Source organism: Nelumbo nucifera, chromosome 1, assembly GCF_055504915.1.
Source record: "Nelumbo nucifera cultivar China Antique chromosome 1, China Antique-T2T, whole genome shotgun sequence".
Classification (NCBI taxonomy): Eukaryota; Viridiplantae; Streptophyta; class Magnoliopsida; order Proteales; family Nelumbonaceae; genus Nelumbo; species Nelumbo nucifera.
The window spans coordinates 157,566,720-157,586,987 of NC_142649.1; the positions used below are offsets into that span (position 1 = coordinate 157,566,720).

Below are 20,268 nucleotides of genomic sequence, written 5' to 3' on the forward strand. Positions count from 1 at the left end.
CGATATGACATTCGAATTCCGCGCGTTTTTCCCAACTCCCGCCTCGCCGCTTAAATCGGCTGGAGATTTTGCTAACGTGCGCGACATTACGGGGCATTTGCTATCGTGAACACTTGACCGTTTCCACTCTCCAATCCATGAGCTGGTTGACGCTGGATCGTAAATTCGTTATCGTATTTATCCCAAGCCCAGTCCAGCCCATGGACCAAGTAGCTATATAATATGTCTATATTCAACTTTCAAGCAAAGTCAGTCTAGTGACAAACCCATTTGATTGTGGGCCAAAGTCCACCAAATTGAAGATTCTTGGCCCAGCTCAAGTCCATCAAGCAAAGTCAGACTGTCAGAGTCAGTCAATCATGATTCGTGGGCCTCGTGGCTTTCAAATTCGCCACTAATTTAACAATTCCACGTGTCAAGAATTAAGATAAGCCCTATTCATACGAAGCGAAGCACAATCTTAGGAGGACATCTGTCACCTGCTCAATAGAAGTGTACGTAAGTGCAGCAAAGAGAAAAGTGGAGCAGTTCTTGACTCCTCCTCCTCCCTCCCTTCCTGCATTCTCTGCGCATGCTGTAACCTGAAAGCTGAATTCCAGGAGATTAGAAGATAGCAGCGAAATTCTTTCTTTCTTGTTCTTGGTTGATTCTCCGCCGACAATGGAAGAGAGCAGCAGCAAAGCAAGTGTCGTCAATCGACTCCTCGGCGTGAAACAGAGGTCTGGCAAAACGTTCGGTCAGATTGCACAGGAAACGGGTCTTACGAACGTCTACGTTGCTCAGCTCTTGAGAAGGCAGGCTCATCTCAAGCCTGAAACTGCCCTCAAATTGCGAGCATCCCTGCCCGAGCTAACCGATGACCTCGTGGATGAGATGATGAGACCTCCCATGAGGTCCTACGACCCTAATTTGATCCAAGAACCCACTATCTACAGGTGGGTTTTAAGTATTTCCTTCTTATGCTATATGTTGATGCTTCGTCCTTTATTGTTAATCCCCATCTGGGTAGTCTTTACATGCGTTTTCCGGTTTTCTTCTCTCAATACCAGACCATCCTTTTTGATTGGTTGAAGGGAAAATTTGAACTGCTTCTGTACTCATGCTTGAGCTTTCTGTTGATGCTTCCCTCAAGACTTCAATATTTTTTCTAATCATTTTATTGGCGTTGTAGATTGAATGAAGCTGTTATGCATTTCGGCGAGAGCATTAAGGAAATTATCAACGAGGAGTTTGGTGATGGCATGTAAGTTGCAAATTCTATGTTTGTTTCTATCTTTCTACCTAATTAAGACTCGGTTAATTGAATTCAATATAAAGAATCCACTCTCTGAAAAATTATGCGCCTGTGTCTTCTGATTCTTATATTGTCTCCTATTGCTCAAAGCTTCAAATTGCAGTGGAATGTAACATCAAAGGGAATGAATTCCGTGCTAGAAATCTGTTTTGTGTACACTGTTATTATCATTAAAAGCTTCCCTAGCATTATACCGTTCAGGCGTTCATGTCATGCATTCTGCCGTGTCTTTTGCTTGTTATGCATGTGGACTGGAATTTAACTGCGAATTTCACATAGACAAAAAAATAGCTATATATAACCATACCCAAGTCTTACTAGATCTTATTGCCTAGTGGAAACATTATCCTCTCATGGTTGCTGCTCTCTGTACAAAATATCTTGTTCAGTTAAGTGGGTTATTGACATGCAAAATTTTCTATAGAGTTAAGTGAGATAGCACAAATATACTTATTTCAGCAATGTGGTTATGCTGAAATCCCCCAAGAATCCCCCGTGGTTGCTGCCAGAAAGACATGATACTGGAAGGGCTTTGGCCAATAAAAATCCCCCAAGAATTTTGATAAATATCACCTGATTGGTTACGACTCTTATGATACCAGTTGATTGGTTGCAAGTTATTCTGGTATGCTGTCTTTCCGGTATTATGGTAGGTTAAATCCATCTTTTTTTCTGTAGCCGCTTCCTCTGAACACTTATTGTTTTCAAAAGAAAACATGTCTTTCATTCATTCCAAATAGAACAGCAAATGACGAATCGAATGACATTGGAAAGAATACACCCCACTCCACCCCCTTTTTGAAGACATGTCTTTGGCAGGTTTTTAATCAAATCTGAAATGCTGCCTGGCATGACCCAAGATAATCCAAAAGTCACAGCAGCATTAGAAAAGTCATGGACAACAGCAGCATTAGAAAAACCACAGATTTCTAAGATGATTAACATGTGACTTATAAACTTTAGTAGTAAACTCTAAGACAATTATGTGACTCATAGAGCATTCTATAAGTTTAATTGCAAAAGTGAGTTTTGCTACAACAACAGTGATAGAATTGTATTTATGAAGTCCAAAATCTCTTAACAGACCCAAATGCAGTTACATGAAATAGAGCCATATCCTTAAAGTTGAACAGCAGAGCTTACCTATGCTATAGAAATAATATACAATTGGTAAGTGTCTGTTTAATAAGAAGACCACATGATGTCCTTTTGGTATCTCATTGCTTTCAAATATGGAGGTCCTTGTTTCTATTTTTTTCCAGTGAAACATTTTGGATATTTCTCTATCATTACCATTAGAGAATATAAAGAATATAAAAGCCATTATCCCAATGCTGAACAGAGCAATCTGGAGTGGACAATACCATTAAAGAATATCATAAATTAAATTACAGACACCAAGCAGTTGAGAAGTCCAAAGGAGTAAGGAGGTAAATGGCATGGCATCAGTGAGTGCACTATACATAACTGACCTCAGTGATAAAAATTTCCAGATTAGAGAATGTTTGGTCCAGGGCACAAATTGGTTTCTAGTAGTATTTAATGTCTCTTAGCTGAGGAAATTGAAGATTGGTTGTTGTTCATCATTACACAATTATAAAGTAGGTGTTTGGTAACTTCAGAGTTATCTTGATATTATTACCAAAAAAAAAAAAAAGAATTATGTTGATATTGGAAGTTGTCTTTGGTATTCAAGTGTTTGAGACATCCTGCTAGTGGGATATGTTAGCTTCTTATAGGCTTTAAGGAGGTAAGAGAGTGAATGGTCTCATTGGTAAGTTTCCTTTGCAAGGGACAATCAGGGCTTTAGACAGGTTAAGTTCAGATGAAACTCTGTATCTGATCCAATCACTTGCATGCTTTGTTTCCTGTCATTTTCTTTCTCTGGATGTGCACTCTGGATTCTGATCTCCTACTGTTAGTCAACTGGTAATTGAAATCATGGTTAATTTTTCAGGTAAGCATATAACTTTATGCCTCTCAATTCTTTTCTGATTAATTCAAATCTTTCTTGTGAGTTAGTAAAATCTATATTCATTTGATCAATAAATTTGTTCTATCTTTGTTTAGAATGTCAGCTATAGATTTCTACTGTTCCGTTGACAAAGTTAAAGGTATGGATGGGAAGGATCGTGTAGTCGTGACATTTGACGGAAAGTATTTGCCTTACACTGAACAGGTCAGTGGTTGCCTTAATTACAATAAATGGAATAGTACTAATTTCTCTCTCTGTAAATGCATAATAGACATGATATTCCTCTGAATGCGGTGCCTTAAATTCTGGACAAGTTTGCCAAATTGATCTTGTTCTTTTTCTTCCCACCATTTTACTTAATTTTTTTTGAATCACTTTGTTTCAATTTTGCTTGCTGAAATAGAACTGTCGAATGAGAGAAGAAGAAGAAGAAGAAGAAGAAGAAGAAGAAGAAGATATGAGATGGGCGGCAGAATTAGTTCTCAGCCAGCCCTAATCTATTATATATAACAACATTACATAATGTTACATAAATAGACCAGAATGCCCCTGATTAGTGGAGGGACACCTAGTCAAATAAACACTAAATAAGATTAGGCCCAGTAACTAAGGCCCAATAACTAATGACTTAAGACCCAACAAGGATAAACATACAAATTAAGACATCCGAACCAATACTCCCCCTCAAGCTAAGCATGGATGTCAATCATGTTTAGCTTGCCAAGTAAGTCCAAGAATTTCACTGTAGCTAGCCCTTTAGTCAGAACATCTGCAATCTGCATCTCGGAGGGAGTATAAGTGATGTAGAGTTCTCTTGAGACGATTCTTTCTCTGACAAAGTGACGGTCTATCTCAATATGTTTAGTTCTATCATGTTGCATTGGGTTATTTGCAATGTTGATGGCAGCCTTGTTGTCACAGTACAACCTGAGAGGACACTCAATCTTTATTCCAAGTTCACCAAGCAGGATCTTAAGCCATAAAAGTTCAGCAACACCATGAGCCATAGCTCGATATTCGGCCTCTGCACTAGATCTAGCAACCACATTCTGTTTTTTACTCCTCCAAGTAACTAAATTTTCTCCAACAAAGGTGCAGTACCCAGAAGTAGACTTCCTGTCCCCAACTGAGCCAGCCCAATCTGCATCAGTATATCCTTCAACTTCAATTTTATTGTTTTTTCTTAACAAAATCCCTTTCCCCGGGCAAGACTTCAAATATCTGAGGATCCTTTCCACAGCTTTCATGTGAGGGATTTTAGGAGTGTGCATGAACTGACTGACAACATGTACAACATAAGCAATGTCAGGGCGAGTGAGGGCAGGTAAATCAACTTCCCCACCAGCTTTTGGTATCTTTCCTTATCAAGGTAGTCCTCTCCTACTGACTCCTGTAGACCATGATTCTATTCTATTGGAGTATCTGCTAGCCTACACCCCATCATGCCTGTCTCTGAAGAAGATCAAGGATGTATTTCCGTTGACATATATAGATGCCCTCTTTGGATCTTGCAACTTCAATCCCAAGAAAGTATCTCAATTGGCCCAGGTCTTTGATCTCAAATTCAGCAGCCAAGACCTCCTTTAGTCTTTTAATCTCTTCCTGATCATCCCCTGTAATTACCATATCATCCACATATACAATAAGTGCTGTAAGTTTGCCATTTTTCTTCCTTATGAATAGGGTATGATCTGCCCCACTTTGAGTGTAACCCCCTTTCTTCATGGCCCCACATAGCTTCTCAAACCAAGCTCGAGGGGACTGCTTAAGGCCATATAGGGCTTTTCTCAGTCTATATACCTTCTTGCCAAACCCATAACCTGGTGGAGGATCCATGAAAACCTCTTCATGCAGGTCACCATTCAAGAAAGCATTCTTCACGTCCAACTGATGTAGCTCCCATGAGAAATTTGCAGCTAATGATAATAGAACTCAGATTGTGTTGAGTTTTGTCACCGGAGCAAAGGTTTCTTTGTAGTCAATCCCTTCTTTTTGAGTGAACCCTTTTGCTACCAGTCTAGCCTTGTACCTTTCAATGGACCCGTCCTCCCTATGCTTCACAGTGAACACCCACTTGCATCCAACAGTGCCTTTCCCTTCTGGTAGATCCACTAATTCCCAAGTCCCTGCTTTCATTAAGGCCTTCATTTCTTCATCCATAGCCTCTTTCCATTTTGGGTCAGATACTGCCTCAGAATACCTGGTAGGAACATGCACAGAAGAGAGCAGACACAAAAGAACAATAACAGGGAGACAAATGTGAGTAAGACACAAAATCAGCAATGGGGTGTCTGATAGTACAAGAACGGGTAGACTTACGAAGGGCAATAGGAAGATCCAAGTTAGAGGAACTGATAGGATTACCTTGAGTTTCTGAGACAGGTTGATCTGAGTCCAATTGGTTGCTGTCATGAGTTAGAGGGCCCTTCTTCCTTCTGTTGTAGGTGATTCTGATATCTCTTTGTAGCCTGCTTGAGTCTTCAGTAACATCTGCAACATCACTAGTAGTGGCTGGTACTAGACCTGTTCATGGGCCGGGTGGCCCGACAGGCCGGCCCGGCCCGACCTGACCCCCGGACGGGCTTGAATAGGATTTTTGGCCCGCGGGCTTAACCTCGGGCCAAAAAGCCCGACCCACATAAAATTCGAGCCGGGCTCGGGCTTTGCCAAAATAGCTCGGCCGGAGCCCGGCCCGGCCCGACCTATAGTTAAACCTAAGTAAAAACCCTATGTGATGTCTATTTGAATAATTTTTTTGATTTGAGGTCATTGATTCACTTGTAGACCCATTGTTCATTTAAATAGGGGAAGAAAACATTTAAATTAAAATAGAAAATGTCAGAAAATTTTGAATTTCTTTTATTAGGTCGGGCTTCTGGCTCGGGCTCGGGCTTCGGGCTTTTTATCAAGGCTGGGCTCGGGCCCAAGTTGTAGGCCCGTTGGTCGGGCCGGGCTCGGGCTTGGGCCTAACAGTTTTCTATTAATAAAGAGTCAAAGCCCGGCCCGAGCCCGAGCCCGGCTCGGCCCGACCCATGAACAGGTCTAGCTGGTACAATGGGAGCCTCACTAGATTCACCCGGGATACTACAACTAGGTGGATCAGGAGGAAAAGATGGAAGGTCTGAGGTAGAGAGAGGCACAAAGAAAGGGGGAACAGAAGAATCCTCTTGAATCCCACTAGTCTCCCCCTGAAGAGGATTCTGGGAAGAATGAAAATAGGATTGAGACTCAAAGAATACCACATCCTTTGTAACATATTTTTTCTTGGTGACTGGATCATAACAATTGTATCCCTTCTGAGTAGGAGAGTACCCCAAAAAGATTCCCTTTGTAGCCCTAGGATCCAATTTGGTCTTCTTCGGATCCTTGACATGTATAAAGCATACACACCCAAAGACTCTTGGTGGAAGAGAAAAGTCAAGAAGATGAGGGCAAATAACAGAGAAAGGAGTTTTCATCCCCAATACCTTGGATGGCATTCAATTTATCAGGTATGATGCAGTAAGGATTGCTTGAGACCAATAGTTTTTTGGAACTTTGTGCTGAAATAGTAAGGTTCGAGCAGTCTCCAATAGGTGCCTATTCTTGCACTTAGCAACCCCATTCTGTTGGGGGGTACTAGCACAAGATGACTGATGAATCATTCCAGCATCCTCCATAAACAGATTCAAGGACCTTTCAAAGTATTCTACAACATTATTTGACCTGAATTGTTTGATTTTCATGCCAAACTGTGTTTCAATCATTTTGCAAAAAGTCATGATTACCCGTGGCACTTATTCTCGTGTTTTTAATAAGTAGATCCATGTGCATCGAGAATAGTGATCAATAAAACTGATAAAATATCGAAAGCCATCAATAGAAATAATGGGAGAGGGGCCCCAAACATCAGAGTGGACTAAGTCAAAAGAAGCTTGAATTTCATTACTTGAAGTTGAATAAACAGTTCTACATTGCTTTGATAGTTGACAGACTTCACAAAATAACTCTTGACTTGAAACACCTTTGAATAATTCTGGAAACAATACTTCCAATGATGAAAACTGTAAATGACCTAGCCTAGCATGCCACAGATGTAAACTAGCTATTGACTCTACATTGGACTGACTACTAGTAGCAGATGTTTGTAATGCCAAACTGATGTCTGCATCAAGGTAGTAGAGACCTCCACACTCATGACCGCTCCCAATCGTTCTCTTCGTCAATCTGTCCTAAAAGACACAATGGGTAGGAAAAAAGGTTATGCTACAATTCAAATTTTTGGTAAGCTTTGAAACAGATAAGAGATTTGAAGAAAGATTGGGAACATGCAAGACAGATTTGAGTGAGAGGTCCTTGCTTAGGTCAACCACTCTCTTCCTAGAGATGGTAGAGAGAGAACCATCAACAACCCTCATTTTATCTTGGCCAGACATTAAATGATAGGAAGAAAATAGGGAAGACATGTGTGTCATGTGGTCAGTTGCACCAGAATCAATAATCCAAGAGGTAGGATCAATAGTACTAGTTGCACTAAAGGCAGAGACAATACCTAATCTGGCAAGGGAGGAGGATGGAAGAGAATTGGTCCTTAGATGGGCTAGGGCCCGGCTAAGTACCTCTACCTCATCGGCAGTAAAACCCAAGGACCCGGTTCCGGGGGAATTAGTAGTCTGTCCCATGGAAGAGGAAGTAACTGTGGATGAGTGTTTTGAACCATCATCACTGTGACCCGTAGCCAGATTCACACTTGTAGATTGACCCTTCTAATGCTTCTTATCTTTCCTCAATGCAGTTGGCTTCAAATTGCAGATGGAGAACCCAACAGGTCTCTTTCACATGCCTTTCCCCTCCACAGTAGGTGCACTTCAGATGTTTCTTGTCAGAGTGTTTGTTTCCCCTTTGATTTGTAGAGATTAAGGCCGAATGTTCCACAGACTGTTCAGCTAGTTTAGTTTGAGTATCAACCTGCATCTCTTTTCTTCTCACCTCTTCATTCCTCACAAGGTAGTAAACATGATGTAAGTCTGGCATTTCATCCCTTCCCAGAATTTGGGACCTTATGCTCTCATATATAGGATCTAGGCCAGCCAAAAATTTAAATGCTCTACCCTCTTCAACTTGTTTGTCATGCTTTTCCTTGTCTCTGGCATTCTCCCAATCAATAATAAGGTGGTGATCTAACTCTTCCCATAGTCCTTCTAGTGTAGCAAAATATGTTGCAACACTCGTATCTCCTTGCCTCAAGGCAGCAATGTCTTGATTCAGTCTGTAAATTCTTGCATTATTCTTTTTCTGCCCATAGGTTTTAGAAACTTTTTCCTATATCTTGGCAGCTGTGGAGAAATGTTGAACAGTCCTAGCTGCTCTTGGAGTCATTGAGGCAAGTAGCCAGGACATAACTGTAGCATTCTCCTTGTGCCAAACTGCATATTCAGCACTCCCCACTTCGGGTTCCTTCTTCTGCCTGTCCAAGTAACTGGTGAGTTCCCGGGATGTGATGAACAACATGGCTGAGATAGACCATTCTCTGAAGTTGTACTCATCCAACAACACACTTGTGATCTGTAGGCTGTGCAGATTTGGATTCTCCAAATTAGGAGACCTCCCACAAGCCCTAACATTTCTAGAAGACACTTCCCCGGATATGGAAGACATCTTCTCCTACTCGTAAAGTCAATACTGTAAACACAATATATAATGAACTGTTTCACACTTACGGAGCTTGCTGCACTGTAAACTCAATCCTGAGAACCCGACACAGAGCTGAAACACCGAGTACTACACTGCACACTATGCCCTAATTATTGCTGTCGCAGATTATAATCTGTTGTGCTACCTTCTACTGTGTTCTAATCACTGCTGCCACAGCCTGCAACTTGCTGTGTTAGCTTCTACTGTGTGCTAAGTACTGCTATCTCAAGTTATACTCTCACACCACGAACAGTTCTAGAACTGCTGAGATTCGTCCTTTCTCCTAGATCTGTTTTACACAGATCTATCTTAGCCGAATGGCTACAATCTGCTGTACTACGTCTATTAGGGCATCAGCCTCTGGGTCTATCTCCCCTTGGGCCCTACAACCATGGGAAACCCTAGATGTAGGTCCAGCTGTGTTCTGCGACCAACCCTAGGGTTTCTTTGCAGCAACCAAGAAAAAAAAAGAGTTAACTACGAGTAGAAGAGAAAAGGCGGCTGCTGTAACCAGTCAAAAGATTAGTGCTCTGATACCATGTTTGCTGAAATAGAGCTGTCGAATGAGAGAAGAAGAAGAAGAAGAAGATATGAGATGGGCGGCAGAATTAGTTCTCAGCCAGCCCTAATCTATTATATATAACAACATTACATAATGTTACATAAATAGACCAGAATGCCCCTGATTAGTGGAGGGACACCTAGTCAAATAAACACTAAATAAGATTAGGCCCAATAACAAATGACTTAAGACCCAACAAGGATAAACATACAAATTAAGACATCCGAACCAACAAATTTTTTTGGATATCAATGTTATTTCTGTATTTTACTGAGTCCTAATAATTACGATGTTGTATTTAGTCAATTTAGAACTAAAATATGACTAAGCACATCAAACTTGATGGAACCATTTCTAAAGTCTGAAGTAGATTGAATAATCAAGCTGAATATTAGACCTCAAAAATGATTGTAAAATAAGACCAAGGAGCAGTACCCATTTCAATCCCTATAAAGAGATGATGTAGGGATTTCATTTGTTCAATTAGTACAATGTACAACACCAACATCTGCTCACTTGATTGCCTTTCGATTGAATTTTGTCATCAGTAGGTAAAACATGGTAGCTTCCAACAAACCATCACAACTAGCATGAGAAAGTTTAATAGCTTTATTGCTGATTGTGGGTTAAAGGAGATCCCGTTACTACAAGCTCGATTTACTTGGTCTAATTTACAGGAAATTCCCTTGTGGTTGAAATTGGATAGATTTATCTTTAATGTTGATTGGGAGAACTATTGGGGAAACTTGGTGTCTAGAGCTTTGCCTAGGGTAACTTTGGATCATTGTCCTATAAGAATAGGTGTGGAAGACTTTACCAGTGGACCTAGACCTTTTAGGTTTGAAAATATGTTGCTAACCCACCCGGACTTTGTGAATAAAGTAAAGCTTTGGTGGAATGAGGAATTGTGGGGGATAAAATGGGAAGGGGTAAGATTTTACAAGAAACTGCAGAGGTTAAGAGCCAAAATAAAAGATTGGAACAAGGAACACTTTGGAAGACTTGAGGGGCAAAAAGTGAATCTAATCTCCAGGATAGAAGAGTTGGATGAAAGAGAGGCCCAATTAGGGGTGAGCATTATTCGGTTAAAACCGAATAACCGAACCGAAAATTTTGGTTTCGGTTTTTTTCAGTTTTTGGTTAAATCGGTTCGGTTATTTCGGTTTTTGGTTACTTCGATTTTTGGTTTTGGTTTTTGGAATTAGAATTTCGGTTATCTGAATTAACCGAACTTTTATTATTATATATAATATATAATATGTAATATGTAATATATAATATATAATATATTATATATTTATATATTAATATATAATATACTGAAATTCGATTTCATAATATATATTTTATAATATTTAATATATAATATACATTATTATATATATAATAAAGTATATATTATTAAAATTCAGTTTTAACCAAAATAACCGGAATTTTCGGTTCGGTTATGTTAGAATACTCGAATCAGGGGTATTTTGGTCATTTTGGTTTATCTGTTTGAGAGTGAAAGGTGTATTTTATCTAAGTTTAAGTTGTGTCCCATCTCTCATGAGGGACAATATGGTTTTTCTTGTAATTCTATTATTTGGAATAAATACAAATGGGTCGGCTAGGGAGAGGTGACTTTTCCTTTTCTCTAGTCTGGCTGAACCCTTCTTCTTCTCTACTTCAACATGGTATCAGAGCTGTAAAGTCTTGTTTTCCTCTTTTTTTTTTTCTCATTCTTTCTTGCCACTGTCTTCTTTTTGGGTTCGCCGCCAACTATTACAGCCATCTTCATTCTTCAGCTGACCTGAGTGGAAGTTCGACAAGGGGCTGAAAAGGAGCTGTCGTTTTGTGGTCTTGGAGGTGAGAATGCCTCCGGTCGTTGAAGTGGTGTACTAAACACCCTCTATTCAGTGTACGAAGAGGGCTGTATGTGGACAGGTATGAACACTGCTGTCTTTTGCCCACGTAAGGGACTGTGAATGCTGTGTTTTGCTTCAAAATTTGTTTGGAGTGACTGATATGCGTATCAATCGTGTTCTTCTTCATTTTACCTCATATATTTGCTGAAAGAAAAGTTCTCGACTGCTAAAGTTCACGACAGCAGTGGTGTGGTAGTGGTTGTGTCGTGCTGATTGGTGTATCTATGATTCTGAATATTTAAAAGTGAACTCTTAGACCTTGTGTGTAAACAATTATGCAATGTGTAGAACAAGTGTTTGATGTAATGACTGAGTGACTTCGGCCCTTGTATTTTGGTGGGTGAATGATTCTGTAGTGTGCAGTACAGGTGTTTGATGTGATGACTGAGTGATTTCAGCCTTAGTATTTGATGTGCAATGTGCATTTGAAGAAGTTGGAGTTGGTGGTGTTGTAAGATAAGTCTTGTGAAAGTGTGTGAGGTTGTGTTGCATATTTGAAGGTGAAATAATTAAGATGACTTCGATTGGAGATGGGAATGACAATAAAATAGGTGTCATACTTTCTCCAGACTACCTAAGTGTTTAAATGACATGCATCAAGCTGAATGGTGAGAATTATGTACCATGGAAAAAATCTGTGGAGGTGTTCTTAAAGGCCAAGAGGAAGGTAAAACATGTGAGAGAGGAGAAACCTTCCTCTGATTCTCCGGGGTTCAATGACTGGGAACAGGAAGATGCACAAATAATGACATGGCTATGGAACAACATGGAATCAAAGATTAGTGTGAACTTTATGTTCCTAAATATAGCTAAAGAAATCTGGGATCATGCTAAGAAGCTATACTCTAGACAAGACAATACAACTAGGGTGTATCAGTTGTATCAAGAATACTTTAATCTGGAACAAGGAAGCCAAAGCTTGGAGGAATACTATGCAAGTCTGAGGAATATCTGAAATGAGCTCAATGTGTATCATCCTCTAACATCGGATGTTCATATCCAACAACAGCAATGTGAACAACTTGATGTGACAAGGTTTCTTGTGGGTTTGAAGGCTGAGTATGAGCCTGTCAGAGCACAAATATTGGGGGGGTCTGCACTTCCCTCACTTGAAGAAGTTTTTGCCCGTCTTAAGAGGACATCTATTGAGTTTGTAGAGCATTCTTCTCTCTCAGACAGATCTGGTCTGGTGGTGACTGAAGGGGGTGGCCGTGGAAATAAAAGTGGTAGTGGTAGTAGTGGACTTCCAGGCAACCGTGGTGGTCACATGTTTAACTGTGCTGGTGGCCGGAGTGGAGGCCGAGACTCAGGGGGAGGTCGTGGTAAAGGAAGAAGTAATGCCCAGAGAAAGTGTACACACTGTGGTTTAGAGGGACACAATTAATTTCTACTATGATTTACGTGGTCCACCCAACACTTGGGCTAACCATGCTATGACTAAGGATAGTGGTACAATTACTGAAAGCCAGTAAACTGACCCAATCCCCTCCACATCTACTGGTGCTTCTAGGAAGGAAATGGTGAGTGTACCACGTGCAGTATATGAGCAATTCCTTCAGACATCTCAGCAGAACACTGCTACCCTTGCCCATTCAGGTATGGCTTGCTTAGCTTCCAAAGCCTCACACTGGATCATTGACTCCGGAGCCTTGGACCATATGTATGGGACTCCTGATGTATTTTCTTCCCTTTCTCGCTCCTCATCTCAAACAGTTACACTTGCTAATGGTTCTACATCTCCCATCTGTGGTGTTGGTGATGTTGATCTCTCCTCCTTGTCTTTATCATTTGTTTTATATGTTCCCGAGTTCCCCTTTAACCTTATGTCTGTTAGTAGATTAATCAAGTCTCTTAATTGTTCTGTAACATTTTATCCTTCTTGTGTGTTTCATGATCTCAAGACGGGGAGGAAGATTGGTGGAGGGCATGAAGCAGGTGGAGTGTATTACCTTGATGGTGGTGGCCCTCCAGTACCTTTTCAGTCGTTTCTTACTCCTCTTCAATGGCACTGCAAACTTGGTCATCCTTCTCTCAAGGCTCTGAAGTTGCTGGTCCCTTCCTTGAGTCATCTTTCATCTTTAGATTGTGAGTCATATCAATTGGGAAAACATCATAGAGTCTCATTTAGTCCAAGAGTTGATAGTCGTGTCTCAAGTCCTTTTTCTTTAGTTCATTTTGATGTATGGGGTCCAATCAAAGTGATGTCATACAATGGCTATAAGTATTTTGTAATTTTTGTTGATGACTTTTCAAGGATGACATGGATTTATCTTATGAAAGACCATAGTGAATTGTTCTCTATTTTTCAAAAAATTTGATGCTGAAATACACGCTCAATTTGGTGTTCATATTAAAATTCTTCGCTCCGATAATGTCAAAGAGTACAACTCATCACCATTTTAGCAATACCTAGAGCACCATGGGATAATTCATCAAACTTCTTGTGCCTACACCCCACAACAAAACGGTGTAGCTGAACGGAAAAATCGACATCTTCTTGAAACTGCTCGTCCTTGATGATCAATATGAATGTCCCAAAGCATTTTTGGAGTGATGCTTATCCTCACATCCTGTTTTTTGATCAATCGGATGCCCATGTCCATCCTTGGAAGTCAATCCCCCTTCTCGGTGTTGTTTCCCACCTTGTCTCCATTTCCTCTCACCCCAAGAGTCTTTGGCTGTGTTTGTTTTGTTCAACACTTGGGGCCTGGTTTAGACAAGTTAGATGCACGAGCCACTAAGTGTATCTTCCTTGGCTACTCGAGGACTCAGAAAGGGTATAAGTGCTATAATCCTAAATTCCATAAGTCATTTATGTGCTCTAATGTCACCTTCTTTGAATCAGTCCTATTTTTCTCATATGCTATGGGTTCTTCTCCTTCCTCCGTAGTTCCTCTTCCCGTCCCTGTTGCGGATCCCCTTCCCGTGGCTCCTATTCCTGGTGCAAATTCACATCCCATGCCAGTTACTACTGAGAGGCTGTCAATCACACAAGTGTATACCCGTAGAAGTGCATCGGACCCTCCTCCAATTCAGCCCTTGTCGACAGATCCTGCTACTGCTTTTTCTCCCTCAGATCTTGATCTTCCTGTTGCTCTGCGAAAAGGTAAACGTACTTATACTTCTCATCCTATTTCCATCTATGTTTCAACTGCTCACCTTTCTACTTCTCATCGCAACTTTATATCATTACTCTCATCTGTTTCCATTCCCAAGACTATCCAAGAAGCCCTTACCTCCCCAGGCCATGGAAGAAGAACTCTGTGCTCTACAACACAATCACACGTGGGAACTCACTGCTCTTCCTCTTGGTAAGCATGTTGTTGGATGTAAGTGGGTCTACACAGTGAAGTAACTTCCTGATGGCAGTGCGGAGCGATTGAAGGCCAGGTTAGTGGCCAAGGGCTATTCTCAGCTGTATAGTGTGGACTATATGGAGACATTTTCTCCTGTGGCTAAGATTGGTTCGATTCGGGTGTTGATCACATTAGCTACTATGTATGATTGGCCTCTTGTACAACTTGACATAAAAAATGCCTTCCTACATGGTGGTCTCATTGAGGAGGTGTATATGGAGCAACCACCAGGGTTTGTTGCTCAGGGGGAGGATGGTAAGGTTTGTAGACTCAAAAAGGCAATTTATGGACTGAAACAATCTCCACGTGCTTGGTTTGGCAGATTCAGTGAAGTGGTGAAAGCCTTTGGGATGAAACAGTGTCAGGTAGACCATTCTATGTTCAGCCATGACTCAAAAGATGGGAAAATCTTGCTAGTGGTGTATGTGGATGATATTGTCATAACTGGGAGTGACAGTAACGGAATCGACAAGTTGAAGAAATTCTTACAGGACCACTTCAATACGAAAGACTTGGGTAAGCTGAAGTATTTCCTGGGAATAGAAGTTGCAAGGTCAAAACATGGAATTAACTTATGTCAGAGAAAATATGTTCTTGACCTACTTGAAGAAACAGGGCTGTTAGGTGCTAAACCAGTAGAGACTCCTATGGAACTCAATGCCAAGTTGAGTGTTGATGCAGGTGAAGAGTTTGATGATCTTGGAAGATACAGGAGGTTGGTGGGAAAGTTGAACTACCTGACCATTACCCGACCAGATATATCATTTGCTGTGAGTATGGTGAGTCAGTTTATGCAACATCCTCGGGTTCCTCATTGGGAAGCTGTTCTGAGGATTGTTAGGTACCTGAAGGGTGCTCCAGGTCGTGGTTTGCTATACCGAAGTGGAGGGACCCTTGAGATAGTAGGGTACACAGATGCTGATTGGGCTGGTTCTATTATCAGACAGGAGATCAACTACAGGGTATTGTACCTTCCTTGGTGGCAATCTTGTAACTTGGAAGAGCAATAAACAAACAGTGGTGGCAAGGAGTAGTGCAGAAGCTGAATACGGGGCTATGGCTCATACCACATGTGAACTAGTATGGTTGAAGAACTTGCTACAAGAGATGGGATTCTCAGTTGATAAACCCATGAAACTATTTTGTAATAACCAAGCTGCTGTTCACATTTCTTCCAATCTAGTCTTCCATGAGAGAACTAAGCATATTGAGGTTGATTGTCACTTCGTAAGAGAGAAAGTGATAAGTGGAGTGATTACCACATCTCATGTGAGCTCAGGAAATCAGTGGGCAGATCTCTTTACAAAGGGATTGTCTCGAGGCAGAGTAGATTATATTTGTAACAAACTGGGACTATATGACATATACTCTCTAGCTTGAGGGGGAGTGTTAGAATACTTGAATCAGGGGTCTTTTGGTCATTTTGGTTTATCTGTTTGAGAGTGAAAGGTCTATTTATCTAAGTTTAAGTTATGTGTCCCATCTATTATGAGGGACAATATGGTCTTTCTTGTAACTCTATTATTTGGAATAAATACAAGTGGGTCAGCTAGGGAGAGGTGACTTTTCTTTCTCTCTAGTCTGGCCAAACCCTTCTTCTTCTTCTTCTTCTCTTCTTCTTCTTTCTCTTTCCTTTCTTCTTCTCTACTTCAACCGGTTATTTTGGTTTTTCTAAATTTCGGTTTCGGTTCAGTTTTTATTTTTGAAGTTCGGTTTTTTAAATTTTGGTTTATTTGGTTCGATTTTTAACCGAATAAATCGAATGCTCACCCCTAGGCCCAATCTAGAACGGAGGAGGGGGAGAGAGATCTGAGGGGACAGTTGAAGGACCTAGAAGAGGTCTTACTAAGGGAAGAAATAAGCTGGAGGCAGAAATCGAGGCATAGGTGGATTAAGGAAGGTGATGGAAATACTAAGTTTTTTCATGATGTAGCAAATGGGAGGAGGAGAAGGAACTTTGTGTCTAAGTTAGAGGTAGGGGGGAGGCGTTCACTAATCAGGATAATATTGCCAGGAAGTTTGTGGATCATTTCCAATCGGTTTACAGAAGACCCTTGGAAGAGAGGATGGAAATAGAAGGGATAGATTGGCAAAGGTTGGAGGAAGACCAGGTTAGATGGTTGGAAAGAAGTTTTGAGGAAGAAAAGATTAGGAAGGTGGTGTTTTTGATGGATAGATCCAAAGCTCCAAGCCCGGATGGTTTTACAATGGCTTTTTACCAAGATTGTTGTGAAGGGATGAGAGATCCATCATATGGATGGCCAAACCTTGCAGGAAGATTGGGCGAAATTTCAAAAATTTCTCTCCCATCTAAGAATTGCATTCCCTATTTTAGAAAACTGCATTTTCAAGGATCATTCTTGAAACAAAACCGGACCAGACCTGAAACCAAAGGAAGGGAGAAGGAAATACCTGATACGGAATTAAAAGGAATTCCCAACGTAAGTGTTCACACCCAAAGAGGACACCAAATCCGCCTCCACTAGAGATGACACAGCAAATGTTGAGGCAGGATTAGCAGGAACGGTTCTTCAGCAAGAACCTGGGATTCTTCACCAAGAATCGAATAGGGTGATGTGAACACGAATTCTAATTGTTTCCTCACCAAGAAACAATATCAAAAACACTTCTTGATCGCTCCAGTAGGTGGAGGTCAAACTGGGATGGCGCCAAGAACTGAGGGAGAGAAGAGACTGCACAGAGAGGTGTGATCTCTTTGTGGATTTCACTCATTTATAATCCATTCAGGATTAGCTTCCTAATCTGATTAGGAATGAGATTTCTTAATCTAAATCTTGTATTCAGATCTGGACACTCAAGTTAATAAGACCTATCTTATCCAACTGCTAAACCCAGTCAGATTACAAATCCGAAATTGGCCCAATTTAATTAAACCATTTAAGCCCAGTTCGAAATGGGCTTTAGGCCCATTAAGTCTTATTGCTTACTTAACCCATTAAGTGTTGGATAGTTTGGTTCTCTTTGTATGGCGTGGGACCGTAACATTGATCTACACATTAGTCACATGGGTTCAGCCTAACTTTTGTTACAAGGCCTGGCCGAATTCACTGTAAGTCACAGCGAACCCTGAGTCCATCAACATGGGCTCTTAATGGGCCTAGCATTTACATTAAATGGTCCTTGGGTCGAGCCATCTTGTGACAACCCAAGGACTGTGGGCAGATGCAAGATTTGACCATCAGGTATTCACCTCAATGGCCTTACACTTAACCTCTTAGCCCGTAATGACCAAACACTGCCCGACAAGAAATGATCTCTCCCTCGGCTGAAAGGTATAGTGCTGCACTCTCTACTCACATGGATCCCGGGAATTAAAACATTTTGCAAACATTTTGAAACCATAATATATAAGTATATCTCTATATAAATATATTTTGCAAAACCAAATTTCAAACACATTTGAAATCCACTGCCAACAGTTTAGGTTTCCATTAGAGAGTGCAAACTTAATGCTTTTAGAATGGTGAAATTTATTCCTATGGGCCATTGATATTTACAGAGAAACACTTTAATGATGCTGGCAACCTTTCCTATCCCTGTTCTTTATCAAAATATAATATTTCCTTTGGCAATATCAAAAGTAGCCATTGCCAACAGCATTTGCCTTTTCAGAATGTTGTCCAAACATTTTTGGTGAATGCGTTATGGTAATAGTGAATAAGGTCAACTAGAGATGCTTCTGGCCTACCCTGTATGGATTTAACAAAATATTTTCAGTCACTTCAAATGTGCCAATTATGAAGTGGGTAAAGTCTTTCTTTTCTTTTCTTTTCTTTGGGGTCTGCCTTAAGCACGTTAGCAACTTAATGCTGATAGTTGACTGCTTACCCATTCTCCATCAAAAGGAGGGAAAACAGAAAATATCACCTCTCCTTTTTACCCATTATAATTTTTTTGATGGATAACTGATAAAATTTTATTGAAATTAGAATATATATTATATATACACACACACAACACCCCATCACCCAGATTCAGTTTGCCATAAATACAAATTTTATATCATATTTACAATATGTTTGAACTCAAACAGATGATCCTCAATTACCCCTTTTTTGGTCGATATATCTGCCTTGATTATTGGTTCTCATCCAACCCCCGCCATTCTTTGATGCATTCTGATCATTTATTACTTCTTTCAATGTCATACAATACTTATTTTGCTTTACCTTTAGAAACAAAGTCAAATAGAGAAAGGAAGAAAATAAAAGAAAAAGAGCCAAAAAGAAAAACATAGAAGTGCAAGGAATTGCTTTAGGTTGATCAACAATGAGCTCAATTTGAAATCCTTGACAGTGATTATGATAATTTAGTCTTTAAGACTGTAAATTACTCATGACGTTCTTTTCTTATTTCATTAGCATACTGTTAAACTGTTAAAACTTATAAAATTGTGACGAGTGATTAGACATATCCATGCCATTTTATAGAACGGTGTAGGACTGACATTTCATGTTTTTTTTTTTTCTCCTTTTCTGCGTTGTTTTCTTCTTGACAGAGATCTGAGGATATGGCATCAAGGCTTAGGCCGCAGAAAGCTAATGAACACCCACATATATCCAGTTAGTGCAACAATTATACAAAAGGTCGTCAGTCTTTTATACTTCTAAATAAGTTTTACATGAAGGCTCTTCGAGTATTATTTTATTTGATGAGCTCTGGTTTGTATTATACTACGGGTATGCATTACAGGTCCTTGGACTACTATAATTTAGATACGACCAGTAATAGCGTGGAACCATAAACATTTCACTAATTGAATGTGTTCTGTTGATACATTTAATATTTGTTCTTTACACAAAAAAAAAAAAAAACAAAGTTCAATCGATTGGATGAGTTAACCAGTTACAAGTTTGAACCATTTTTGAATGTTCGGAAAAAGGGATTTTATTCTTGAAAAAAGGACCGATTTATTCGTATTTGCAATATTTAATTATTACCTACCCCCCAAACTCTACAAGCTCCCAACCCTGATATGTTTTTTTGAAAGATAAAAGCAATATATTAGCTAGGAATAATGTCGATAAAGTTCAGTACATCTGATATCCCGTCGGGATAATTTTCAAAGGAAAAGAAATCCTGCGAATGTAATTTAGCTTTTTTAGTAGTCCAACCTCATATTGGGTTTAGATATTCGGATTCATCAGGGTTGAATAAGCATAATCAAAATGAGGCTGCAGTATCTAGTTGTTATGTTACCTTGTAAAGAAAAGTAAAATCAAGCAGTTGTGTCTTGATTTTTCAAGAACAATTTAATCCCTTCAAAATTCAAATTAATGATATTTTCAACAATTGTCCTTTAAACAAGTGGTATGTGAAAGTTAAATATTATAATATATATTATTTTAGTAATTGATTTTTTCTCATAGCTTTTTTTTTCAAAAACCTCAGAAAGCATTCGCCCTCAAAGTTTTTAGCAAATTAAATGCTATTATTTGTAATGTCTCTTTAGAGTGAATATTGAATGTTATTATTTGTAA

At 39.9% G+C, this 20,268-nt stretch overlaps 1 protein-coding gene across 1 annotated transcript; it reads left to right on the forward strand.

Moving 5' to 3' along the window:
* Positions 1 to 494: 494 nt before the first annotated feature.
* Positions 495 to 19,566, forward strand: CYN (cyanase). Its single transcript, XM_010266632.3, has 4 exons — positions 495 to 935; positions 1,172 to 1,243; positions 3,365 to 3,473; positions 19,287 to 19,566. The coding sequence occupies exons 1-4, from the start codon at positions 661 to 663 to the stop codon at positions 19,353 to 19,355; spliced, it is 525 nt and encodes a 174-aa protein (XP_010264934.1). The 5' UTR covers positions 495 to 660; the 3' UTR covers positions 19,356 to 19,566.
* Positions 19,567 to 20,268: the final 702 nt, after the last annotated feature.

What these genes read in the sequence shown, in the direction of transcription:
- CYN (XM_010266632.3), top strand. Translation starts at nt 661, where the DNA reads ATGGAAGAGAGCAGCAGCAAAGCAAGTGTCGTCAATCGACTCCTCGGC. An exon ending in CAAGAACCCACTATCTACAG is followed by an intron (nt 936 to 1,171) that starts GTGGGTTTTAAG and finishes TTGGCGTTGTAG; the next exon opens with ATTGAATGAAGCTGTTATGC. An exon ending in ATTTGCCTTACACTGAACAG is followed by an intron (nt 3,474 to 19,286) that starts GTCAGTGGTTGC and finishes TCTTCTTGACAG; the next exon opens with AGATCTGAGGATATGGCATC.